This window comes from Enhydra lutris, unplaced genomic scaffold, assembly GCF_002288905.1.
Source record: "Enhydra lutris kenyoni isolate GAN:26980312 unplaced genomic scaffold, ASM228890v2 scaffoldscaffold9, whole genome shotgun sequence".
NCBI classification, from domain to species: Eukaryota; Metazoa; Chordata; class Mammalia; order Carnivora; family Mustelidae; genus Enhydra; species Enhydra lutris.
Genome location: NW_019154093.1, coordinates 11,976,944 through 12,003,704, shown reverse-complemented (window position 1 = coordinate 12,003,704; position 26,761 = coordinate 11,976,944). Strand labels below are relative to the sequence as shown.

Genomic DNA, 26,761 nt, shown 5'->3' with positions numbered 1-26,761 from the left:
ACAGCTCATCGGGAGATATGGTCGGGGAGAGCGCGCAGGACTCTTGGTTTCTGACTCTCCAAACAGGGACGCGACAGCGGTCCCGCATACCTCTTGTCACCCCGCTGTCCAGGCGGCTTCCAAACGGGCTGTTTTAGCACTTGTTGCCGCTCCTGGGAGATGGGCAGGCTTTGGAGCAGGCAGGTTCAGATCCTAGGTCCATACCTTTCTGGCTGCGGGACTTTGAGCCTTAGGCTCTTAAGAGCTCGTGCTCACGGTTGTGATGTAATTTGTGTAAAGTGTGGGCCCAGAGGGAGCCCTCGGCAAATGGTAGCCCCTGGAGCCGCTGGAGCATGGTTGTCACCTTCCCTCACTTGCGTTGTGATTCTGCTGGCCCAGAGGGGCCGTCTTTTGCAGGCAGAGCCTGAGGCCAAGGCTGGCTCTGGGACAGAGGCGCTCCGTGAACCTGTGGCTTCCCTTCCTGGCAGGAAACACAGGGCCTGCTGCCTCTGGAGGGAAGAGAGAGGGCAGTCGTATGCGGCTGAGGGCACGGCAGGTGCAAGGGGTCCGTGGCGGATCCCCAGGGCGACTCCCTGCCCCCTGCCCCCACGAGGTTCTCTCTGGTCCACGTCCTTCTCGCCCAGTATCCGTGAAGGGCTGGAGGTATACCTAGGAAGTGTGTGCGTCTTCTGAGGTGGGAACCAGCCTCTTCTCCTCCTTTTTTTTTCTCCTTTACCATGACGCCTGTTGCTCATAGGTACAAATCAAACGAAGAGTATGTATATGTGCGAGGCCGCGGCCGAGGGAAATATGTTTGTGAGGAGTGTGGAATTCGCTGCAAGAAGCCCAGCATGCTGAAGAAACACATCCGCACCCACACTGACGTCCGGCCCTATGTGTGCAAGCACTGTCACTTTGCTTTTAAAACCAAAGGTAAGAGACAGTCAGCTGGAGCACTGCCCCGGCCCACTGTAGGGAGCTCCCCTCTGGGAGCCCTAGCTCAGAGCTCAGAGGCCCAGACCCACTCTTCCTGGGGCCTGGGCCCCTCCCTGTCCCCCCACTGCCCGTGCTCCCCAGCGGCCAGCTGTGCAGCCTGCTCCAGAAGGGGCCGTGGCACCCCCCCCACCCGCCGACCCCCCCCAGCTGCCCCAGCCTGTCCTCTTGGACCCCACACAGCCCCTCCGCCTGCCTGCTTCCCCGGCCGCCAGGTGGCGCTCTTGCACACAGTTCCTGGTTTTGATTTTCTCTCCTCACCCCTGTCCTGCTGCATGTCTCCTTTGCCCTCGATCCACCCAGCCGGGGAGCTCCAGCATCCACACTTGTCACCACCACTCTTGCGTTCGGAACTCCATTCCACTCCGAGCCACGTAGAACACTCGCATGGTCACTTCTCATGGCAGACCTCGCCCCTGCCTCCACCCGCCTCACCCCTCAGACCATGTTCACGCCCACCCACCCGGCCACTCTGCAGCTCTCAGCCCAGGCCCGCTCACCTCCCCCCTGCCCTGGCTGGTGGCCCCGATCTGGGGCCCCGGCCACGCCCCAAGGCAGGCTCAGCACAGGCTCTGGCTGTCACCTGAGAAAGGAAGAAGTGTCCCGCTGCAGCTGCCCGGACCCTCAGGTGAACAAGCGGGGCCGAGTCCCTGGGACTTGGACCAGGCTCCTACCTGCGCGGTTCCCGCAGGCCAGGCAGGGAAGACGTGGTGGCTTACGCATCGCTTCCTGGTAGCTGAGCGGAGGGACAGAGGTGAAGCCGAGGAAGGGCTGGGGCTCTTGACCCCCGTGATGGCTTCAGCCTCTGGTGCTTTGCAGATTCTTGGGTAAGGATTTGGGCATGAGGGCCCTGTCTCCTCCTTTGAGCAATTGGGGGGGGGGCCTCCATGTTGGCCCCCACTGGAGCCGTGTGGTGTTTCCACAGACAGAACCTGAGAGCAGATTCATCTGTGCCCTGGTTGATCTTTCTTCTGTTGGTCAAGCTGCTCCCAGCCAGAGAGGCCAGACCAAGCCCTGCAGAGTTCACCAGCCTTTCTCCCTTCCTCTTCCTCTTGCTGGCCCCCTTGGCTCTCTCTGGACTGGATCCGGGGGCAGCTTACCACATCTCCTGGCTCCCAGACCCTCTCTGTCCGGACTCCATCTCTGCTCGCCTAACCCCGTTCACCGACCCCTGCCCTCCTCTGTCCTCTGGCCGTCCTTCTCAGGGGGCCTCAAACTTTCCCACCTACATTTTGGGTGGCATGGAGGCGCCCTCTCTCCCACTTTCTTTCTCCAATCTTCTTCTCCCTTGGCGTCTCATAAACAATGTTCCAGAGGGTCTCCAGAGAGGACAGGTAGGCCTGGTACCTGGCCTCCCCACATCATGGGTGCGTCTAGCCCCAGAGTCCTGCTATGTCCAAGGCAGCACAACCCAGCGTGCCTTGGCCCTGGATGTAGGCTTTGTCCCCGCTGTGTCCCCTACAGCCCCACTCCCTCTGGCCTTAGGCGGCCAGTGGAACTTTATGGAGGAAGAGAGATAGAAATAGTTGACTGATAATTTAGTAACAGAATAAAAAGCCACTTGTCCAAAACACCCTTGAAGTTGAAGAAAGCCGGTCCACGCAAATCAAGTGACTGTTAACACTAGAGCTGTAATGTGAACCCAGGACCCCCACCTCAGGGCATTACCCCCATCATCTTCCTCTCAGTGAGCAGATCCTCCTTCTCTGGAAGGAGTGGCAAACTCGGGCGGCCTATCAGGTGGCCTCCAGAGTGGGTCACTGCGGCTGCCCCTGTTTCCAGGCTGTTCAGGGACCAGCCCGTTCTGCTCTCAGCTTGAAGACCCCGGTCCTAAGAGTACATCCCAGCGCAGGGTTACCCAGAGCTCACCTGGGCCCAGCACTCAGAGGACCATCTTGGGGAGCCTTCCCCCTGCCATGTGAGACTAGAAAAACCCATCTAGGTTCCCACCCAGAGCACTCTCTCCAAAGACAGTCCCTTTCAGCTTCCCCTGCCTTTTTGGAGAGAAAAGGTCTGGTCCCTGGCACGAACATCTCTTTTCCAGAGCTCTTTCCACTGGAGGCCATGCCAAGCCTGTCCGCAGTCCCTTCCTGGGTCCCTCTGGACTGGCATGGAGCCCCGGAGGGGCTGGAGGACATAACCTGAGCAGAGGGGCAGCAGACACTCCGCACGCCCCGGGCCGTGGAGTCCTGGGTGTGCAGGCTCGCCTACACTGCCTGCAGGCCAGGCCCAGGAGGGTCGGTTCCCAGCTAGTGATCAGGGAGCATTCCGAGCTCTCTTCAAATGCTCATAGAGGCTTCTGGAAGACCACACCTTCAGAGCCAAAGCAGGAAGCGGATCTGAAATGGAGGCCTCTCTGACTGTGACTGCAGAGAGGGGCCGGTCGGGGTGGGTGGCGGGCAGCTGCAGCAGAGGAAGCTTTTGCTCTTGGCTGTCTCTGCGCACAGGGACTGAGGGAAGCAGCGGGACGCTGACGCTCCTGTTCTTCCAGGGCCTAGTGTCTTCCCGGAGGGGTGGGCCTTCAGCCATCACTCGGGAACCTCCGGCACCTCCTCTAAGGCTCTCGGCTTCCTTCAGGCTGCCGTGCCCTCCCTCCCCTCTTACCCTTGGGCTCCGGCTGGGCCCGGTGGTCCTCGGGACGCCCCCCACCACCACCCGGCTGCGCCCAGGCCCGGGAGCCCTTCCTGTCTGTCTCTGTCTGCCTGTCTGTGTCTCTGTCTCCGTGTCAGACATTGCGGCGGCAGCTTGGACTCCTGGGCGGGAGCAGAGGCGTCTCAGGGGGTCGTGTGGGAAAGGCTGCCACGATGTCCCTGTGGAGGTGTGGGCGGCCCCTTTCCTCTTCTCAGATGGTTCCCAGACGCGGGTGGGGTGGCTGTGCCACGTACAGGCCCTTGCGCCGGTCGCCGCAGGGGACAGCGATGACAGCTGTGGGCAGGCGTCAGTCTGTCAGGCCTGCGGGGGCCAAAGGAGGGCGAGGGGTCAAAGCTGAATGAGGCAGAGCCGTTGGCCAGTGCCCTCGGCAAGGGTCCCACCTCTCTTCCAGACACGCATCATTTTCCATCCGCTTGCCTTTCCTCCTTCATTCCAGGACTGAGGATCTTTGGGTGGGGGCTGGGACGACCGTGAGAAGCTGTGGACTCGGCCTGGCTACCTGAGGCTCTGCCCCTCGACAGAGAAGGGGTGTCTGAGCTGAGAAAAGATGCCTGCCGCCATGGGGTACACCTCCCTGCATTCACAGAAGAGCCCCAGGGAAGGGAGGTCAGGGAGGGCACCAGGTGACACTCAGGGCTGCTGAGACAGCCTCGTCTCCTGTCACCCACACCAAACGGCCTGTCCTGGCAGAGTCCCCTCAGACTCCCCGACTCCTCCCTGCAACCTCCAGGGGCCACCAGCACCTTCTCCTGGGAGCCCCTGAGCCCAGACCAGAGGGTGAAGCCATTCGCCTCCTGTCCCCCATGACCAGCATGGCCTGTGGCAGAATCCCTGGCACCTAGTCTGGAGGGGTGGTCACGCGGGCGGGGATGGGTTTCTGGCTCAGGAGGGAAGGGGGTCCCACAAGGTGAGCGTCAGCTCCTCCCAGCACCCCCGAGAGGTAGGTGTGACTTCAGAGTTGCTGGGGGAGCTCAGAAGGTTAAGAAGCCTGCCCGAGAGCACACAGCTAGCCAGCGACGGGGCCCAAACTCAGACCCAACGCTGGCAAGCTCCCGGGTCAGCCTGGGTCGATTCTGCCAGCGTGCGGCGAGCAAGACCCCTGAAGCCCCGGAACATGCTTCTAGACGGGGTTAGCTGTACTAACCCACCTGCTGGGGGGTCACAGTGCTGGTCCATAGGAGCCCTCCCGTGGCGTCCCAGCAGCTGAGACAGTCAGTGATCATGTCCAACAGCATCACGGCCCCAAGTTAGAGCAGAAACAAGAAGCCACCCTCCCCCGCCTGGGGCCCGGTGGCACTTGGGTTACAAGGTCTGGGAGGTTCCTTCCAACCCTTTGCTTCAGTGGTGAGGAGAGCAATTGCCCCCGTGTGGTGACTGTGCACCCGTTGTGTGCTCGGTACCTACCTTGGTTGAAAAGAGACCTAAACCTTCCCGATGGAACATGCATGATGAATAGTGTCCTAGCCCAGGATGGCAGTGTGTGCAGTCCTCTGTGGTCTGGGGACAGTGGGCCAGTCCCAGAACCTCAGGAGACCATGGATATCTTGGGCCCCTGGAAGACCCCAGCTGCCTTCACTAGCCCTCGACATCCTACTCAGGGCTTACTTGGTCATGACAGGGAGGGCAGAGGCCCCCAGTGTTAGATAGGGACCTCTGGGGACCCTCTGGCTCCAATATGCCTCTTGAAGTTATGACTCTGCTTTCCCTTTGGCCAGGAGTAAAAGATCCAGGTTTCTGTCTGGCTATAGGAGGAGACTCTGAGTGGGGAAGGGTACAGTCACAGACTAGGAGTAAGGGAAGAAAGAAGAAAGAAGTCCCCTTCCATCCCCACTGCCCTTGACCTGCGTATCCTAGGGAATCCCGGGTTGAGGTTCCCATTGCCTTCTCAGCAAAACCCTATAGATTCCTTAAAATTCTCGGAATGATTAAGAAGCACCCTTTGGCTCACCCACAAACTCTCTTCTATTTCGCCTACCCACCCACCCATCCATCCATCTGTCCTCCTGTCTATCCATTTCTGCCATCTCCTAGTTTTTCTTCCTAACATATAGCTTTCCATTTATTCTCTCATTCTGTCTGTTCCTCCCGTTCTCACATCTGTCATCCCACCAATCCATCCTTCCATCCACCTGCCCAGTCTTTTTCCCTCCTGTCTGCCCCTCCTGCACATAACCGCTCACCCTTGCAAGCCAACAAGCCACTCTCCCATTCACCCCTGCCTCACTCTCCTCTCCAGTTCTCCAGCCTCCCACCTGTTTATTAGCCCATTTTCCCAACTACCCTTCCATTTATTTTTTTTTATCTAACCATCTATTCCCCATCTGTCTCTCTATCTGCTCATCTAATCATCCAGTGTCCTGTCCGTCTGTCCGCATTCTTCCCCTTCTTCCTTCACCCCATTTTTCATCTTACCCACTAACCCGTCTGTCCGTCCATCCATCCACCCACCGGTCGCTCTGCATCTGTTCAAGTGTCCATTCTGTTCTCTTCCAACCATCTATTCAAACTTGCCAATTAATAAGTTCAGTGAGACAGAGCACCTGACTCGGGACACTGACGATTGTTATATGAATGATCTTGGGCGAATGTAGCAATCTGCCAGCTACGGTGAGACCATCACCATTTAGAGGTGGCTGCTGAGCTCAGAGGAGCATCCTGAGGCTTCTGGCCTGCATCCTTCTGGGGCAGACTGGGGTGCTCTGCCTCTCCTTCCCCAGTGCTCCTGCCCACAGAGGTTTGTGATCTGTGATGTGCTGTGCACGCCTGGGGGAGAACAGAGGTATCACTACCTTTTCCCCGATCCCACAGAACTGCTGCCCCTGCCCACAGCTGTGGGGCTGGATGGACGGCTTAGGGCAGAGGCAGGGATGGAGTGGGCAGAAGCTTTGCCCAGCCCTCCCTGCCTTTGTCTGCATGGCACAGTGACCTGGGAGAAAGAGAGGCCCGGGCCATGACTTCTCTAAGGAAGGCTTTGTTGCTCAAGGTCTCTGTCCTGCAGACTTCCCTATACCTTCTGCTCTTTCTCCATTTCTAACAGTAACTTTGTCCTGGTAGTTCTCCCAAACCCTGTGGGGTGCCCCACTCATGGCCTCAGTCAGAAGGGCATCTTTAGTACCCACCCAGCACATCGGTTCACAGGGCCCCTCCGGGCATCCCAGCATCTGAGAAGGCCAGAAATCCTGCTCCATGAGGGTCACTAGCTCCTGGGGCCCGAGTTAAACCCAAAGCAGGAAAACCTATTCCACATGAGTTGTCTTTTTAATTTCTGTTTGTTTGTTAACCAGCATCTCACTTCCTCATTACACCCTCTGCCGTCTCCCAGCCCGCTCCCCTCCCTCCCTCCCCCAGCTCCTGAGCACGGTCCTAAACTATGGCTGTGGGACACATCCCAGCCTGAGCACCCAGGCGCAGGGATGTCCCGGCTCCCCTGCTCAGCCCCTGCAGACGGCGGGGCCCTGACGGGTCTTCGAAGCCACAGCCTGCCCACCGGGCACTGCATCAGCGAGCCCCCGGCCTTCGCTGTCCCCCTGCCCTGCGGCCAAGAGCCTGAGTCCATTCTCATTTCTTTCCAGGGAATCTGACTAAGCACATGAAGTCGAAGGCCCACAGCAAAAAGTGCCAAGAGACAGGGGTGCTTGAGGAGCTGGAAGCCGAAGAAGGTACCGGACTGCCAACTCCCTCTTACCCCCTCTGCCCTCCTCACGTCTCCCCTCCTTCCTCTGCCTGCTCCTCCCCCTCACCCCCTCTCCCCCTTGCCCTCCCCTTCCTTCTGTCCTCTCCCTGCTGTCTCCTCTCCCACTTTTGGGCCCTCCCCAACAACCAGGGTTCCCATCTACCGGGAGATAAAGGTCAAATTCAGAGGGACCGCCCCCTCCTCTCCATACACTTCGAGTCCACGTGCTGTGTCACACTGAGCATGCATTGTGGTCAAGCAAGGAGGCGGTGTGCCTGACGCCTCGCAGGTGCTCAGCCCACGTGTGGTGCATACACTAGCACATGAGTGATTGCAGTCAACATTGACTGAGCACCTACTATGTGTCCGACGGGTTGTAAACCTGGGGATTATCTCATAAATCCTCACAGTGATGCAGGGGGTGGGGGTACCTACGCTCCACAGACGCCCCCCACCTCCACACTCCAGGCCTGAGCCTGACACCTGGGTCTTTTAGAACTTGGGAAGCTATCGAGAGAGCCAAAGCCAGACCTGACAGCCCCTTGTCACCTCCCCATCAAATCCCACAGCCCCAGATCCGCACCCTGGCCAAAGTACTACATCAGCAAGAGGCACATTAGAACCTACTTCTGAAAAAAAACCAACAGAGGAGGGTGTGGGGGTCAAAGGCCCTGGGCAGCCACGGCATCCAGGGAGGAGGCCAGAAGGACTTCGGCAGGTGGACAGCAGTGTCTCCCCCTCCCCACCCCGGCAAAGGGAGTCAGGGAGGCCAGGGGCATTCCCCTGTATGCAGCAACCCTTTGACCAGATTCCCTAAAATCAGTATCAGGATTTAGAGTGTGACAAAGAGGATGTGTGTGTGTGTGTGTGTGTGTGTGCGCGCGCGCGCGCGCACATGTGCGCATGCACGCGTGTCTTTATTTTTCCGATTTCAAGACCCATTTACAGTCTTTCAGAAGAGGTAAAGCACATTTCCTTTTAGGCATACTACATCACCTTTACTGCACTAAACACGGTGAACTTGGGGCTGTTTCCACCAAAATGAGAATGGGGGGGGCGCCACCGTGCTTATCTAGAATGTACATTAGGCCATTTACACCTGTTGTCTCACTGAGTCCTCATAGTGAGTGGTAGGAACTTGTGTGACCCCGTTTTCAGTTGAGGAAATTAAAGCTCAGATAGGTAGAGGCAGCTGCTCAAGGTCACACAAAAATGCTGACTGTACACCAGCCTGCTGGGCTGGACCTGGGGGAGCCAGAGCCTGAGCGCAGAGCCTGCCCAGGGAGGTTGCCACTGGCATGCACCGAGGGTCCACTGAGGGGCCCAGAGCTGGTCCCTGACCCTCTCCCAATCTCAGTTTCCCAATGAGGCAAAAAAGGATAACCATACCCACCTCATTTGAGGATAAAATCAGCACATTTATTCTAGAAGTAACTACTGAACACCGGCTCTATCCCAGGCCCTATTCAAGCTGCTGGAGATCCCACAGTGAATAAAACTGTATGTTTTATTCTGAAAGCTTACATTCTCGAAGGGAGCAGGGCAGCAAACAAATGCGGAATAGGACAGGGTCAATGAGTAGGAAGCAAAGATGCGTGTGAGGGGCTGGGAGATGTGGGAAGGGTTTGCTCTGGCAGGTGTGAGCAGAGAACGTGAAGGGAGTGGTCAGGAAGTCGGCGGGGCAGGGATGGGGGTCTGGGGAAGGGCTCTCCCCCAAAGGGAACAGAAGGTACAGAGCTCCTGAGGACCCAAGCGGGGTCCGGGGGATGAACTCAGAGAACAGGGCCATGAAGGTCAAGGGATGGGCTGGGCTGTGCGGTGGAGTAATGTCCCCCAACTCTCAGTGACTCTGTGTGCAGAGGACGGTCAAGACAGGGAGTGGCTGGAGGCAGCTGTCAGGCCGAGCACACATTGGCTTGGACTAGGTGGAGGTGGGGAGAAGTGGTAGGGTTCTGGAAACATTCCACAGGTGGAGCCGACAGGTTTTGCTACCACGAGGGGGGATGGTGGTGGCATGAGAGAAAAGGAGCCAAGAATGAATCCGAGGTTTATGGCTTAAGAAACTGGAAGGACGGAGTCTCCCCTTCCCGTGATGATGAGGAAGGTTCTGGGAGGAGCCTGTCTGCTAGATGCCAAGTGGTGCTTGGGAACACAGCCTAGGAACCACTGCTTCCCTGTGGCCAAGGTTCCCCCCCACAAAGCCCCGCCCCCGACAGGAGGAGGTTGGGCACCAGTGCCACCGTGTGGCCAGACTCCCTCGGCACCCTCGCAGGCTTCATTCTGCATCTCCTCCTAGGTCCCTGGCCTGAAGTGGGCTGGGCTTTGTGGATGGAGGCTTGCTGGCAATGCCAGCAGTGGACTGGCAGCTCCATGAGGGGCACTGGGGATGGGCCCCCGAGGCAAGGGCATCTTACACAGTCCTGCAGGAGCCCAGATGCAGGGGGTCTGGAGAACCCCATTCTAGACAGGGGACCCTTGGCTTCCATCATTCCTACCCTAGGTACCTAGGGCAGGCCACTCTGGGCCTCTACTTCCTCATTCGTAAAGATATCCCTGCTGGATATCAGGGGACACTGGTCTTGACTCTCTCTCACAAGTAGAACTACCCTTCTGACCATCAAATGTGAGATGCTTGCAAGGCTGACCATCTGCTTGGCATTTTGGGGTACTTGAGGTATTTGCTAAGTTGTATTGGGTACTTACTATGTGTCAGACCCTCATGATCCTCCTACCAGCTTCATCAGGTCACTTTTACTGCTCTTACCCCATTTTACAGATGAGGAAACTGAACACGGAGAAAGTCAATTGCACACCACACAGCTAGGAATGGTAAAGCTGGGATCCAAACCCAGACCATTTCCTGCTTCTTGGTGCATAAATATCATTTTATACTGGCAGAGTAATAATGCAAGGGTTATAAACCTTAGTCCTGACTCAGCCAGTGCTCCCTGGCTGATCTTGGGGAGGAAGCCCTTGCCCCCTCTGGGCCTGGATTTCCCCATATGTAAATGAGGGGTGAGGTGAGGTGAACTGCTGGGTCTGAAATCAGGTCTGAGGCAGGGCCTGGGGCACTGCAACTCTGTGTTTTGCATACCCCCCCCACCGCATCCCTCCTGCCTTCCCCTTTGCTCCTGGTGGTCAGGAGACCCTGCCCTTGGTCCCTTGACCTGCCCTTCATCTACCAACCCCAGTTCCCATGGTTTTTGACCCACCAGCATCCACTTCAGGCTTCTTACCACTGCATGCTGAGCTATTCAGAAGCAGGAACACCAGGCTTTCCAGCCCCAGGGCTGCTGGGGTGTGGTGGAGTTTGGAAGCCCGGCCATGGTCAAGTCAGCTTGTGTGTCCAGCTCTCTTGGTTGGTGGTGGTATGGGTGCTGATGATGAGCGCGGAGAGGGGCCGGCATGACCCAAACCCTCAGGAGCCTGACCAGTGGGCCAGATGTCAGCAGAGCTCTCCCCAGAGTCCTGACTGGTGCCCATCTCAGGGATGCCCACACGGGATTGGTGTCATGTTAGAAGTGACCTGGCTGGTTGGGGCTGCCCCACCAGCAGCCAGCCCTGAAAGTATTCCAGAAGTCCGTTCCCTCCTCACTGGGAGCAGCCGGAGTTCTCCAAGGGCAACACATCCTCTGGACAAGAGCAGCTGGGAGGGGACCCTGCTGTGCGGTCTGAGGCCAGCTTAGCCACCCCTCCCCCTCCCAGAGGCCAGGACCTGCCACCTGCCCGATGCTACTGGGCCAGCCAGCAGCAGCCTGGCCGGGGTGGCAGGTGTGTGTTTAGATTGACCATGGCCGGTGCTGCTGGACCAGCCAACCTGGCTGCTGGGTCCCAGAATACTAGATTTCTTCATGAACGTATTGAGTGGCCATAATTATTTGAGCCATTTCTCTGTGCCCCATGTGGTTATTCCTCCTGGCCAAGCCTGTGAAGGAGGTGAGAGTATCACATTCGTTTGACAAAAGGGGAGAAGACAGTACAGCAAGGTGACTGCATGGGCTCAGAGGGGATCCCGTCCTGAAATCCTAGTGAAGAGACAAACCAACAGAAAGGTTTGTCTCTTTTGCTACAGTTCAGTCCCAGCCCTGGGACTTATCTTACTTGAGCAAGCTACTTAATCTTACCTTGGTTCCCTCATCGGTAACATGAAGATAAGACCAGTGGGACCTCTCGGAGCATTGGAGAATTAGATGAATTAACACACGTGAAGGTCTTAGAAGGAACCTGGCCCAGGGTAGTTACAAGGTTTAACTATTGTTCTCTGGGATTCTTTACATAGTGTTCCCATAGGTGTTGTGGCCCCCATTCTCTCCACAAGCTTGGACCATGGCCACAGCTATCAGGCCTGGTTTGCAAACAAGGACAGGGGCATAGAGGGCGGCGGCACGTGGGGCCGGCTGTGACCCCGGGGCCTCCTGTGTCCACCCCTCAGGAACCAGTGATGACCCGTTCCAGGACTCAGAAGGGCGAGAGGGCTCAGAGGCCGTGGTGGAGCACCAGTTTTCAGACCTGGAGGACTCGGACTCGGACTCAGACCTGGACGAAGACGAGGATGAGGACGAAGAGGAGAGCCAGGATGAGCCATCGGGACCGGCCTCGGAGGCACCCCCACCTGGCCCACTGGCCCCGCTGCCGGCAGACTCCTCCCCCGGTCCGGGCCCTGAGCCCCCCGATGCCACCTCGGGCAGCCAGGCCACGCGGGGCAGCTCGGGGTTGGAAGCGGAGCTCTTGGCAGCCGGCAGTGGCTCCAAGTCCTGCCTCAGCACCCCGTGCCTCCCCCGGCTGGGACCGGCCCCTCCAGGCCCAGTGGAGAAGGACACAGGCTCAGCCCTGAGCTCCAAGGCTGTGTCCCCAAGAAGGCCGTGGTCCCCAAGCAAAGACGCAGGCAGCCGCCCACCACTGACCCACAAACACTCACTAACCAAAAGCGACTCGTCTCCCCAGCGACACTCACCGGCCCGAGAGCCACAGGCCTCCACCCCAAGCCCGCCTGGCCCCCCAACGGGCCCTCTCCCTTGTGGGTCTCCAAGACTCGAGAAATCTCCTCTCACCCCCCACCCCCTGGGAAGGGAACTGCCCTCTCGAGCGCATCCGCCCCCCGAACGCAAGGGGGCCCCGGACCCGGGCCCCCCCAGACACTCACCCACCAGGAGACGGTCCCCGGGCCAGGCCGAGTCACCGCCACGGTCGGCACTGCCAGGGAAGTGGGCCTTGGCTGGGCCGGGCAGCCCCTCAGGAGGCGAAAGCGGCCCAGGCTCGGGGCTGGCCCCGCGGGCTCTCTACCCGCCCGTGCCTCTACCTCACAAGCTTCTTGGCAGAAGCCCCGAGACCTACACCTCCACGTGGGTGAGTTCCTGCCCCCGAGTGGCTGGGCTGCTCATCCCTGATGGGTAGGGGGGATGGGGGGGCACAGTGCACTCATCCTTGAGGCATCAGACCTGCAGCTTCACAGCCCGGCCAGCTGGGTGATTGCTAACAGAGCAGAAGTTTGTGGGGTGCCTCCTATGACAGGCACCCCACGGGGGCCCCCAGAGCCAGCCAGTGTAGCCTTGGAAGCAGCAGAGTGTGGACACTGGGGCTGGTCTTGAATGCAGGCAGAAAGGCTTGTGCCATTCCCCTCCCAGCCCCCCAACCCCACCTCCCCAACAGCCCTGTCACCAGCAGCCTCAGGGACACCACAACCAATGCCATCCTTGCCAAACCATCACTGTCCATCAGCACCCTCCCTGTCCCCGCCCCCAGCGCCATCTCCACCATTACTAAGCTAATAAGCGCCGGCCACCGCCGGGTCATCTCCGTCCGCATTCCCACGTCGGCAGCCCAGCACCCTCCCGTCACCGCCAACTCTATCCCCGTCAGCTTACCTTTACCTCCTAGTGCCTCTTCTGTTGCCTTATTGTCATAACCCCATGCCACCGTCCCCTACCAGCAGCATTGACACCATTGCTCAGAGGCTTAGGCTCCTGGAGGAGCACAGGCTGGGAATCTTCCCTCTTGGTGTCACATTATCATTGCTGATGGTGGGAGAGTGTAAAGAGCCTGGAGTGGGAGCTCATTTCCAAGGGTAGAGTTGGGTCAAGACCATGCCAGGAACAGGAGAGGCAGCAGGATCGAGCCAGAGGGTCAGCTGTGCTGGCCTGAGGCATGAAGACCGTGGGGACTCGTGTGCTCACGATCACTGCAGGGCTGGGGACAGGGTGGCACCATGGGCCGGGGGTCGGAGCTCAGCTCCTGCCCTAGCTTAGCCAAGACTTGTCTGTCATCTCGGGCGAGCCCCCCGCCCCTCATCTTTAGGCAGCGGGGGTCTCCATGTGCCAGCACCTAGCCTTACCCTGTCTTCTCTTCTGACCCCAGCAGAAGACCGCATCCCGGAGTCCCTCCTGCTCACCAGGCCCTGCTCATCCTCCCTCTTCCCGACCCTTCTCAGCCTCCCATGACTTCCATGGCCACACCCCAGCCCGGACAGAGGAGAACATCTTCAGCCATCTCCCTCTGCACTCCCAGCACTTGACCCGTGCCCCGTGCCCCCTGATTCCCATTGGCGGGATCCAGATGGTGCAGGCCCGGCCGGGGGCCCACCCCACCCTGCTGCCAGGGCCCACCGCCACCTGGGTCAGTGGCTTCTCAGGAGATGGCAGTGACCTGACAGGGGCCCGGGAGGCCCAGGAGCGAGGCCGCTGGAGTCCCACAGAGAGCTCGTCAGCCTCCGTGTCCCCTGTGGCTAAGGTATCCAAATTCACACTCTCATCGGAGCTGGAGGGCAGGGACTACCCCAAGGAGAGGGAGAGGACGAGTGGGGGCCTGGGCAGACCTCCTGACTGGGAGCCCCGAGTGGCTGAGGTGCCCACAGAGTCCGTGCCCACCCACAGCCCCCACACCCCGCCCGAGGCCTCGCCCCGGCTACCCCAAGGCTGCAGGCCAGAGTCCTGGAGCCCCCGCTTGGAGTCACCACGCACGTTGGCCAACCCCGTGGCCTCCGCCGCCTCGCCCCTGGACCGCAGCAGTTCCGTGGGCTGCCTGGCAGAGGCCTCCACCCGCTTCCCAGCCCGGAGGAGGAACCTCTCTGGGGAACCCAGGACCAGTCAGGGCTCCCCCGAGCCCTCAGGAAGTGGGGGGCCTGAGGCACTTCCACACCAGCCCAAGGACAGGGGCCCCCCAAGCACTTAGCCTCTCTCCGACTGCTTCAGCATCTGGCTTCCGGTGTTCAGCAACAGACATTTCCAGCCAACTTCCTCGAATCATCTTGCTCTCACGGGCTCCTTCTCCCATCTGTCCGTCTGTCCAAACAGCTTCTGCTCAGCACCCAACTGTTCTATCTTCCCACGTATGCAGTTTCCTGTGCCTTTTTCTGTACCTTTTGTTGCTTGAAAAGAAACAAACAAAACACACGCACACATAAAAAAAAAAAAAAAAAACCACGAGGAGTTTGAGGCTGTGAATATTCTGTGCTTTTTTTTGAGCAAGGGTGTAGGTGTGGCCTCAACCTGGGCCACTGTGGTCTGCAGCCACCCCCCAGGGCTGGCAAGAGGTGGCCACATGCTGAGGGAGAGGGGGATGCGCTGAAGGAGAAAGGAAAAAAAGAACAAAAAACCTTTAAAAATATATAATTAAATGTAAAAGCAAGCACTCCTATGTACAGATGTTCATGGTTCCTATTTATTCCCACTTCATTCCACCCCAGCTAGCGGCCACCCTCACTGCCAGCAGAAGGTCAGTGGCCCAAGGCAGAGGGACCCCACTCAGCCTCTCAGAAAACTCCAGTTTTCTTTTTCCCGAGGAAAATGTTACCTTTCTTAGGATTTCAACACAGATGAGAGGAGCAGACAGAAGGTAGGAGCTTGCTGGTTCCCCCAGGGCTCCCTGATACCCAGGTGTCCTGAATTGTGGACCCATCCTGGCATCCTGACAAATTCCCCCAGCCCCCCACCCTCAAACCCTCCCCTCTATCCCCACCCCTAGCCCCTAAGCTGCAAAAGGAGCCCTGACTGTTCATGTCCTGGTTCCTGAGGACCCAAATGGGGCCTTGCTTTGGGGTCCCAGCTACAGACTGCCTCCCTTGTTCTAGAAACTACCCACAAGGCCAAAGTGACAGGGCCCAGACCCTAGGGGTCAAGATCCAAGGTGTATTGCCTTGCATTACCGAGGCCAGGGCTTGGGTTTCGTTGCATGTTTGGTCCCTAGGGCTCAAAAGGCCCTATTTCTTCCATGGCTGAGCTTTTCTAGTGCTCAGAACTGGAAGTGTAAGTGTATAGGGACCCGTTTCTGGACCTCTTTTCAAAAGCAGGACTGGGTTCCTCCCCTCATCCCCACCCCACACACTGTCAAGCCTCCACTACCCCCCAGGAAGCACCCAAAACCATGACTGCTGGGAACTGCCCAGGCCTGTTTGTTGGCTTAAATCTCTTTGAAAAATTACACACACACACACACACACACACACTGACACTCACACAACAGAGGATGGTATTTGGTACCTCTCCCAGCCTCCTCAGATTCTCTTGACCTAGAAGAATTGTCCTAAAGCAACTGAATTCTTCTCCAAAGCAATCAGTACTAGGCAGCGTCTCCTCCCTCAGCCTTGTCTCCTCCCTCAAGAAACTGCCCTGTATTTGCTGGGGGGCAAAAACCTGCTTTGTAAGAGAAATAATATGACCAGAAAGGAAAATCCCAAGTTGAAATAGAGAACTCATGTTTACCCTGCCCTGGGAGAGGCGGGTTCTCTCCCAACCTTCCAGAATTTCTTTTCTTTCATTTCTACAGAGGGGGAGAAACCACAGGGACGATGGCCCCGGCCCACCCGGGCTAGGTGCTGAAGCCGCCTTACAGAGCAGCCAAGTCCCTGGCCAGTCCCCAGGCCTCCGCCAGGCTGTGCGAACCCTGTGCCTGGGGCCTCCTGAGCGACTGAAGTTGTACAGACAGGATACGGGTTTGAGCCTCTAATTCCCTTCTCTGCCAGTTCAGGGCCTTTCCCTGCCTGGCCTCCGTTGAGTAGACAGGCCAGCCCCAAGTTTTGTTAAGACACAAACCGGACAATGGGGAAGGGCCTCCTTGGGGGTCTGCTGGGCTCCGGGGCGCGAGGGGTGAGGTCAGCTGGCCGTGCTCAGCTGCCTGCCCCAGAGTCCGGGGCTCCTGCCACCCTGGGAGAAGACCAGCAAGCCCAGCCTTGACTCTACTGGCCCTGTTTTGGCCTCACAGGACATGGGAAGGTGCCTGGCCCTGGTTACAGCCCAGGCTTCCCTCACTTTCCCTCACCCTCACCTCTCAGCCCTACCAGTGGACACTTCTAGCCTTGGGGCCCAGGAGCTAGATAAAGGGCATCACTTCAGCCCAGGTTCGAAACCTTTCTGGGCAAGATCTTCCAGCCCAGACCTACAAAGTAGCAGACGGGGATTTTTGCTAGCCAAGCCTAGCCCCTGACCTTGGGGTAGTCAGGCCTCTCCCCCCAGGCACACACCCCTGCTCTCCTGGGCGTCATTCCCCTGTTCTGGGATAGCCCGCCAACTGAGATTTCCTCCCTGAGAGACCCAGTCATGGTCAATGTGGCCAAGTCCTCGCAGCCACTCAGGCCCACAGGCATAAGCAGAGGGGACAGGGACCGGGAGTCACCAGAGATCCGTTTCTCAATGACAGGGACATAATGCACAAACAGAATCTGGCTGAAGGGCTGTTGCCCCACACCGATCCTCAGAGGGACGAAATCAGTGCCACCAGCCTGGGACAGATGTCGCTGGGCAAGGGCTAACCCCTCCTGCCATCCTCTGCCCCTGCTCCTCCAAGCACAGAGGCCCCAGCACACACACACACGCCTCCATAGTTCGGAAAAGGACGCTCACTCCATGCCTCCCCGAGGGTACCCTGTCCCACTCCCAACCCCTCCCACATTTGCAGTTTTCGTGTCATGCTCCTGTCCCTGTTAAGCAGAGGCAGCACCAAGAGTAGTGCTGATTGGCTGTCACAGACACCTGTTGGTGCTCTGTGGAAACGTGTCGGCTGGTCCTTGGCTCTTGGCCGTGTGGCTAGAACCAAGCTGCCAAGGTCTCCCAGCCAGCCCTCACCCTCTGTTAGGAATTCCAAGACACTCAGCCCCCAGGCCTACCCTCCAGGATGCCCCCCCACACTCAGCAAGCTCAGGGCCATTCTGGGTACTAACCCTGCTCTTCTCCGAGGCACCACGCCCAGGCCCCCCCCACCCCCAGCTCCCCTGCCCATGGCTTGCATTCTGGCCCAGCCGCAGAGCCCCTCCAGGACGCGGACAGCAGCAAACTGGCTACTCTCCCTTTTCCATCATCTCCAGCTTCCAGGCCCAGAAGTCCCTCTGCCTCCCTCTGGGGGGAAAAAGTCTGAAAGAATTACCTTCCAGATCCCTGGTGCCCCGTTCCATTCTCCACCCTGCCCTTCTGAATAGGAACCAGCAATATATCTGAGCTGAACTGCTCTCCAGTCCTTTCTCCAGGAAAAAAAATCCTCCTTAAAGCAAAAGCCCTGCCTCGGAGACAGATCTGCAGCCCTGAGCAGGGGGAGAAAGTTCCCGAAGGCCAGTCCCGCAAATTCTGCTTCTGTGGTGTGGCTCCGGTCTGCTTTCCGTTAGAAAACTGCTTCGGCACTTATGATCACTTTACTAAACCTAGCGTTTAAAAAGAAGAAGAAGAAGAAGAAGAGGAAAAGAAATCGAAAAAGGAAACGTGTAGGCAAATGTAAGATACATGTGCTCTGTAAGATAAATATTTGCCTTTTTTTTTCTAAAAGGTGTATGTATTCTGTATGTGAAATTGTCTGTAGAGAGTTTCTATGTTCTTAAATGGCAATACATTCCAAAAATTGTCCTGTAGATATGTACAGCAGCAACATGGGGATGGGAGTCGTTTTGCCTGTAATTTTATTTAAACTCCAGTTTCTACACCTGCAACTTGCAATGTTGGTATGGTATCTATCAGTGCAAAAGAGAAAAAAAAAAAAAAACTCAACAAAAAAACCCATGCAGGTCTAAAGCACAGAGTCTGATGTACAAAAGGAAAAAAATGCTCAGTATTGATGTGTGTGACCTTTGTTGTAAATTACATCTGTACTGTGAATGAGAGGTTTTTACAAGTATAATAATTGCCTTTATTACAGCTCCGGCTGAGTGTTCAGCCTGAGGATATTTTTAAAAAAAAAAACACACACACAGCACGTTGGAATAAATTTGAAAATCCCAACATAGCCCTGCTCGCCTGGCTCCTGGTTTCTCCTGAGGGTTGAAGAAGGTCAGACTTGGAGGGACACTTGCTGTCTTGAGCGCTGCTTAATCAGGCCCAGAGGAGGAGGTGAGCAGGCCCCAGACACACAGCCTGGGCCTTGTGGGGCCCCTGGCTTCCAGGCCTGGCAAGCACTGGATACATCACCATTGTGATCTGGGGGTCTGTGTTTCCTGGGGTTGCGTGGCTAAAAACAACAGGAATCTATTCCCTCGGAGTTTTGGGGACCGGAAGTCTGAAGTCTGGGTGTTGGCAGGGTGGGCTCCTTCTGGGGGCTCTGAGGGAGGGTCCAATCCACACCTCTCCTGGCTTCTGTGGCCTTGCGCTGAGACTTGGTGGGCCCTGGTTTGTAGCCCTGCCTTCCTCCTGCCTTCTCCGTAGGTTCCCTCCCCCTCCTCTTCTCTTCTAAAGACACTGGTCATGGGACTTGGGGCCTACCCTAAACCAAGATGATCTCATCTCCAGATCCCTAACTGAATATATCTACAAAAACCGTTTTTCCACATTAAGGTCACACTCGCAGGTTCTGGGGACCGGAGCATGGGTTCCACTTTGGAAGGCCATCATCCAACTCCCTGCAGAGTAAGACGGGGAGTCAGACCGTGACCCAGCCCCTTTCTGCCTGTGTGACCTTGCGCAAATCACACAACCTCTCTGGGCCTCTGCTGTCCAGCTATAACGTGGAGGGTGGTGGTGGGTAGTCAATGAGATGGTCTATACAGGGAGGTTAATGCAGCCTTGAACAGAGAAAGCCTCCAAAAATCTTCTCTGAGCAGCTCTGACATGGGGGCCTGGGGATGCCAGGGAGAAAAGGCCGGCATAGACGCCCCACCTTTTGAACTCTGTAATGATTTGTTGAGTACCAGTGAGGGGCCGACGGCTGGATACAACAGTGAGCAAAACAGTCCCACCCTCGAAGAGCTTACATTCTAACACATCATTGCATGTATATTACCTCCTGATGACGACATTAATGACCCAATCACCATAATTGCTGTGGCAGGAGAGAACAAAAGCTGTAGTCCAGACTGGGTCTGAATCATCCTAAAGCCCTTTCTTGGGAAACACCTAAGGGGCAGAGAAGGAAGGGGAAGCCGTGAGAAGGAGCAGCTGGGAAGTTCAGCCCTGAGAACCTAAGAAGTTCTGTTTCAGCTATGAGGGGATCGCCGCTGACTTCGGGAAAGTCGGGCCTAGCACGGTGCCTGGTGCATAGCAGGCCTTTCCCAGGTACTGCTGGGTGTCAAATAAAGGGTGGGAAGTGGGGACAACAGATCCAGACGCCTTAAAAGAAAGACTTGCTGTGCTGCTGGCAGGGGGGATTTGGATGAGAACAGAAGTGACTGTGAGCTGTCTTCGCTCCTTATTTCAGAGGCAAGCCAGGTGTGGCAGAGGTTGGCTGGCCTCCGGTGAGGCTGCTGGGGTGCAGGGAGAGAGGAGGCCACCACCGAGGGACAGGCTGGGGGAATGAGTGGCCACGGCATGGAGATCATCTCTGGTGACTGCAGGGCCTGGGCGGGGGGTACTGGGGCTTTGAGCGAAGGAGTAAGTAGCAGTCAGGAGAAAGGCTGCCTCCCGCAGAGCCAAGCACCCCCAAAACTCCGGGGCTGACTCGGCAGAAGCCTATTTCCCCCCTTGACCACACTTTCAATGTGGGTCAGCAGGACAGCCCCATGGATCCCAGACACTTAGAGACCCAGACTGATGGAGGCTGCATCTCCGTGCTCCCGTAACCTCAGAAGCAGATGAAAAGAGCGCTGTGCTCCCTTGGCCTGACAAATAAATGCTTCCAGCTGGAAATAAACCTCCCTCCGCTCACATTTCAGGGGCCAACGCAAATCACATAGCCAGGCCTCAGGGAAGAGACCCAGAGTCCCTCCAAGCAGCCCTCACGATAATCATGCAATGCTAGGACTTCCCGAAATCAGAAGTGCCCAGGAGAGGGGCAGAGGTCCGCGGTGGCAGGGGGCAGGGCAGGCCTGATGACATCAGCCTCAGAGGTGCTGGATTTTTCCAGGTGATGAAAGAAACAAAGGTCTGGAAGGGGCCCAGAGAGGGAAGATGGCCTCTGGCATTAGAATCGTGGGGTGTGCAAGGGTGACGAGACACCAAGGGAGTGGCTTCCTCGCCACCCCTGGGTCTCAGTCCAGGCCAGTGGGAAAAGTCCCCAACAGCCCCACAGAAAAAAGAGATTTCGTAGATGCCACGCCCCATGCCTAGCATTTTACAAACCAGTCTTTACGACAACCCAGGAAGGTGAGAGCTATGGCCCCCATCTTTAGAGGAGAAAGGACCGCCACCAGTCGCACGTGCGTAGCTAGTCGGGGGCAGCATGAAGACGGACCTGATGCCAGGGCAGCTCCTCATGGAAGCCCGCGTTCCTTCCTTCTGTCTGACCAGAACTCTGGCCCAAGGGGAAGCCCTGGGTCTCAGGCAGCTCCCCTCCTCTGCCCCGGGAAGCCATGGGACGAGGCAGGCCCAGACTGGGGCTTCTCCCCAGCAGCTGCCTGCTTTCTCTGCAATGCCATCTGGTAGTCACATGGCTCCCTCATGACGAGGCCACAGGCCCAAGGATCAACTGGCAGGTGCCAAGGTTTGGCTTCCCGGACTCGAGAGTGAAGACTGCGCGTGAACTCTGCGGGACTCACCACCTGCCCTCGGCCACCTGCCTCAGGGCCCAAGTCCTCCCACTCATTTACACCGCTGACAGGCCTCCCACGGCTGCTCCCTCGAGGTCATGAGCACTTTCCCTTTTTATGTAAGGCAGGATGGGGTACATGCCCCCATTTTTCACAGGAAGGGTCAAGTTCCCAATCACACCCTAGCCAATGGCAGGGCCAATGACCCAGAGCCTCAAGAGGGGTTAGGCTGCTGTCCGTGACCATGGGGGCCTGAGTCAGGCTTTGCCTGGCTCCTCATCCAGGGCTGGGGTGACCCTGCCCTCACCCCAAGGCCTGGACGCTCTCTGGGCTCGGGACCTGGAGACACCTGAGGCCAGGCTGCTGAAGGCAGACCAGCCTGAGATGGGTGTGAGTGGAGGAAAATGGGAAGAAGAAAGGGACGGGGGAGGACAGTGCCCCTGAGAAAGAGTGGCCTGGGGTCTACTGCAGGGACCCACCACCAGGGCAGGGGCTTGTAGCCCCCTGCTGTTTAGAGAGGAGGAAGACTGGGGCTCAGACAGATGCTGCTGCCTCCCAAGGTCATCGTGCTAAGTGGCAGAGCTGGGATTTCAAACCAGGCCCTGATATTTGGGACGTGGTTGGCTTCCTATGGAAAGAGAATCTGCCTCTTTGCTACTGAGCAGCCTCGGAATCTGGGTTGGGCTTGGGGGACCCCAGCATACCTTTTCCCTCGTCCCATCAAAGCCTCAGCCACTTTAGGGAGACCAAGCTGCCAAGTGTCCCCTTTTATAGATGAGAAAATGGATGTCCAGAGCCGAGAAGGGCTTGGCCCAAGGCCAGGGCTAGGATTCCTGAGCCCTCAGCACACTCCCCCTACACACCTGCCCACCCCTCCTCTACCCAACCCAAGCCCAAGTTCACCTGCCTGGCTATCCTGCCCAGGTCTGCCTTTTTAGGAAAGGAAAAGAGCAGCCCCAGTGGCAGGCAGGCTAGTGGGCAGGCGGCCATGCTAATCCACCAGCTCCCGGCAGCTCTGGTTACCGTGGTTTGAGGCCCCGGCGGCCCCGGCTGGGAGTGCCGGCCCAGCCAATGGGTGCTGCCGGCTGAGCTACCCTGCCAGAGCCATACAAGGCCTTGCTGCGGCCCAGTCTCAAGCCAGCACAGGGCAGCCCTAACGCAGGCACCCGCCCCTCCTGGGAGCCTGCCGGCCCAGCACGTCCTCGGACTCTGCCTAATCCAGCCCGGGAGTGGGCAGGGCCGTGGTGCACGTGCACCAGGCCCAGGGCTCCCCAGGGTCAGGAGGGTGGCACCACGAGGGCAGAGGCCAGAACTGGGGCAGGGGCCTAGCTAGCCATAGGGATCCCAGCCAGATAGAGCCGTGGCCAGTCCAGGCTGAGCTGTGTCTCGACAAGATGCCCTTCTGTTCCCATCACCCCTTTGGCCTCACTGGCCACCTGTCCTGCCCTCTCTGGGAAGGGTCTCAGCAGAGTTAGTATCTGGTTCTTTCTGGGGTCTTCCCAGGGTCCAATCCCTAACTCAGCTAATCCATCCTGAGTGTAAGCTATATGCGCCTTTCAGAATTAGGGGTGTCTGTGAGTGTGTGTATGTTGTGACAGTCATAGACATATATGTCTCCTGATGGAATTTGTGGGGTTCCTGCTCACTGCTGAGGGCCTGGGCCTGGGAGGGTGGGAGCGAGCAGGGACAGGCAGCCTCTTCCCAGCAAGCTCATCCCACCTGTCAGCTCACAGTGCCTTCAAACTAATGCTCACAAGATCCCTGGGAGATAGGAAGGTTTGGCCCCATTTGACAAGTAAGGAAACTGAGTCACAGATTATTTGCTCAAGGTCAAGATGCCAGGATTCAAACCCAGAGCAGTCTGACTCTGGACCACCGTGCATGCAGACTTCCTCCTCTGGTAATTTCAGATCTTGAAGGGACGGGGGTGGCCACTTGGACCTAAGTGCATATGCAGGAAGGAAAATGGCTGCCCGAGATGAGAGGACCTTTGCTCCTGTGTGGGGTGGGCTTTCCCAGACCCCTGACTGCCATTGCCCAGGCCACGGCCATGGCTGCCCGCATGTTCAGAGGCCCACATGGAGCTTCCCTGACTATCAGATTCATCATGGAAGCCACCGGGTTTGAGTATCATTATGGGTTCTACATGGACATAGCTGAGCTTGGAGCCAAGATTGCGGTACTCTCCAGGGCCACCTGGAGGTGAAGGAAACGTGCCGGCATGGGGAGGGGGGGCCCAGGCTGCCACTGGGCCCTGCTGGCTCACCCAAGAAAGGAGATAAATATAGACCCAGGATTACTCAGACACAGCCTGGGAAAACCGGCTCCACGCCTTGACTTCAGCCCTGGACCAGTCTCACCTTTACCTGCCTGCCCACTCTGTGCCCGCTGCCAGGCCCGCCCCGCCTCCTCCCAGGACTCCCCACCTGGGAACTCTGGGACAGCCCTTCCTACCTGCTCTCTGGAGGCGGGACAGAAAACAAGGCCCAAGAGGGAGGAGGGCGCTTGCCTCTAGTCCTCCAGCAGGTCAGGTGCGGACAAAGCCAGGGCTGCACCTGGCCTTAGAGGTCACCTTCTCAGGCCCAGGCCCTCCATCCATCCAGACTCAGTTTCCCCATCTGGGAGACAGGGGCCTGGCACACCTAGCCCTCCATTGCCTTGGGCCTGCTGCAGGTACCATGGAACTGGAGACCTCCCAGCAGAAAGGGGATGAGGCTGGGACCTCGTGCACGAGGAGACGCTGGCCCGAGTGGGATGTGTACAGCTCCCCTCTGGCACTCGGACTCTGGAACCAGATCGCATGAGCTCAAATCCCAGGGGTCCCTTTGTCAGCTGTGGGACTTCAGGCAGGTTACTGGATATATTTGTGCCTCAGTTTCCTCGTCTCTAAAATGAGAATAACAATGGTAGTTCTTATTATATGTTATGATATAATATAAATATTACATGTAATATATATTGCATACATACAATAACAAGAGCCCATAAGGGCGCCAGCCTCCAAGAGTGCCAGGGAGGTTTAGATGAGTTACTACATGCTAAGCATTGACACCTGGGCTTGGCATGGAGCAATGGCTCGTGCATGTTTATTGCGATCACCTAGCCCAGCAGATGGGGGCTGTGAGGCCGGGGCCTGGGAGGGCGGCTCTGAGGCTCTTGCCCACCAAGGGAACAGCCTGGCCCTGGGCCGCGCCATGTTCAGGTCCCTGCTGTGCTGTGGCCTCTACAGCAGCCCCCCTGCACCCCTCGTGCTCGTGAATGTCCACACTGATGTATGTGCCCCCCCCATGAGTACCTGCACACACACACACGTCCACGAACAAATGGGCACCCAGGGCACAGCCGTGCACACAAATGTACACCCATGTATGGGCACAGAGAGGCGGGTGCCTGCAGGTGTGTCCCCATACACCCTCACCAGCACGCACGCTCTCAGACTCAGGGGTGTCCCAGCCGGGCCCGGCCCTGAGGTGACCGTCTTCACAGCAGAGGAATGCAGACAGCTGGGGATACTCTGCCAGCGGACGTGAGGGAGAGGCCCCGGGGAAACCACACAGGCAGGCATCCAGGCAGGCATGCCAGGCTGAGGCGGGGCCCTTGGGTGCCAGAAATTGTGCTGGGAGGGGGGGCATGTACAGATACTTTCATACTCTCGTCTCTCCCATCACCTAGTGTCCTCAGAGCCTCTGGGACTTCAAGGCCAAAGGGTCTCACAGACCATCATCCTCCCCTGGAGGTAGCGAGCAGGTTCTGACTGCCCAGCCCTGCTGTGTGGCAGGGCCCTGTCTCTCTCTGGGCTGCAGTGGCTGGTGTGAGCTGTGAGGGGCCACACCAGCTGGTCTTCCTCATGGGGGAACCAAGAGAACCTAGGACCACAGAGATCTACAGGAGGAGGACTGCAGTCATTGACTCAACTCAAGGGACGGACACGATGTGGAAGTCTCTAGAACTCCTTGGGTAGGGCTCATGCTGACCCAACAGCCACTGTGTGCTAAGGCACTTGCATTTACCAGCTCCCTGGATGCTCACAAAACAGGCCCTACTCTCATTTACAGACATGGAGTCTGAGTCTGTGACCTTCCCAGGTCCCAGAGCTGGCTGACTCCCGAGCCCAGCCTCCACCCAGGGTGCGTGTGCGTGGTCTCTGCCACTGGGCACATTGCATACAGCAGGTGAAGGGGTCTGCAGGTGAGGCCTACACACGGCAGGTAGCATGAAAAGCACGGTCCCAGAGGCAAGGATCCCTGGGCCCAGGTAGCACCTTGCCACATCTACCCTCTGCAGATCACAGCTGTGGTACCCATGGGTGGGACCACATGGGGTTGGGGGGGGCGGGGCGGGGGGAGGCTGAGAGCCACCCCGGGGGCATCGGGCTCTTCTGCCAGCACCCAGCACGGGGGACCAGCTGAGGCTGCATGGGGGCCATGTTGGTGTACCAAGAGAGAGAACGCCCTGAGATGGGAACAAGGTCTCTGTATCATCAGCCCCAGGGTAGGGGAGGCCATCCCCTATCTCCCCCATAAAGAACATATGGCTTCAGAGGAACAGGAGCCGATGAGTTCCAGAATAGACTGAGCCAGGGGAGGGGCTGGTGAGGACCCCAGTGAGGACCTGCTTGATGGCAGAGTCCCTGAGACCAGACCTGATGCCCATAGGGCCCTGTGAAAGGTCCCCAGGTCAACTGGGTCCCCCATGTTCCAGCCCCATGGGACAAGGGGCATTATGCGGTGGTGTCTAGGACCCTGTGGAGGAAGGGAGGGGGAAGGAGGGAGTGAATAACCAAAATCCCATCCAGAGAACCCGAACTGGATAGGTACCCCTGCGTGCCCCTGGCAGGCTCCCCCCACAGGCTGGGCTGCCTTACTCCTGGGGAAGCTAAAAGGGAGAGATGAGAGTGGAGTCAAGGGAGGACCCAGCAGACTAGTGATATGCCAAAGCTAACCAGGGTAGGAAGGATTGTAGCTCCAGCGCCATGGCTCCTTGAGGAGAGCCTGAAGTGGAGCCTCAGGACTGGTCAGGTCAGCAACGCTCAGCAGCCTGGGGTCCCCAGCCTGCCTGTCCAGCCCTTTTCAAAAAGGAGGGGGGGCAGTCTCACTGCCCCAGGCTTCCACCTGTTCTGCCAGCACCAGGAGTGGTGGAGACAGGTGACTCCGCTTCTCTGGGTCCCAGTCTCCCGGAGCAGCTGCAGTGCCCACCACTCAGGGTTGTTCGACCCTTGGCTGCCTTCCCATTCCGAAAGAGCCAGGCACAGCCTCCTACACAAAAGCTCTCACCGGGGCCATCTGCAGTTTCCAGACTTCTCAAGGCCCCTGCACTCCTTTCCAAAGCACTCCTAGGCTAGAGACGCTACCCAGCACAGGACTCTGGAGCAGAGCAAGACAGCCAGTGCCACCCCACTTCTCAGCTTCCCAGACCCAGGCCCAGAGAGAGGGAGTGATGAGGGGAAACAAACAGGCAGAGCCTGCAGGACTCATGGCCAGCTTCCTCTCCCACCGCAGCCTCGAAGAGGAGGAGAGACCACGGGCTCCCAGCAGTGTCCTCGGGGCAGCCCTGGGGTCTTGCTGTGGCTTCTCGAGCTCTCGGTGCCACCCTCT

At 57.9% G+C, this 26,761-nt stretch overlaps 1 protein-coding gene across 2 annotated transcripts in view; it reads left to right on the top strand.

Annotated features, from left to right (window-relative positions):
• The window catches only part of LOC111142826 (human immunodeficiency virus type I enhancer binding protein 3), a 120,789-nt gene extending 102,296 nt beyond the window's left edge, over nt 1-18,493 (top strand). The window contains exons 5-8 of one of the 2 annotated variants that reach the window (XM_022496150.1): nt 737-912; nt 7,197-7,283; nt 11,730-12,643; nt 13,655-18,493. In XM_022496150.1, coding sequence (XP_022351858.1) covers nt 737-912; nt 7,197-7,283; nt 11,730-12,643; nt 13,655-14,464 — 1,987 coding nt within the window. In that variant the 3' untranslated portion in view covers nt 14,465-18,493. Of the gene's footprint in view, nt 1-736; nt 913-7,196; nt 7,284-11,729; nt 12,644-13,651 lie in introns of both variants that reach the window. The other variant, XM_022496149.1, reaches the window with a different exon arrangement.
• The last annotated feature ends 8,268 nt before the right edge of the window (nt 18,494-26,761 follow it).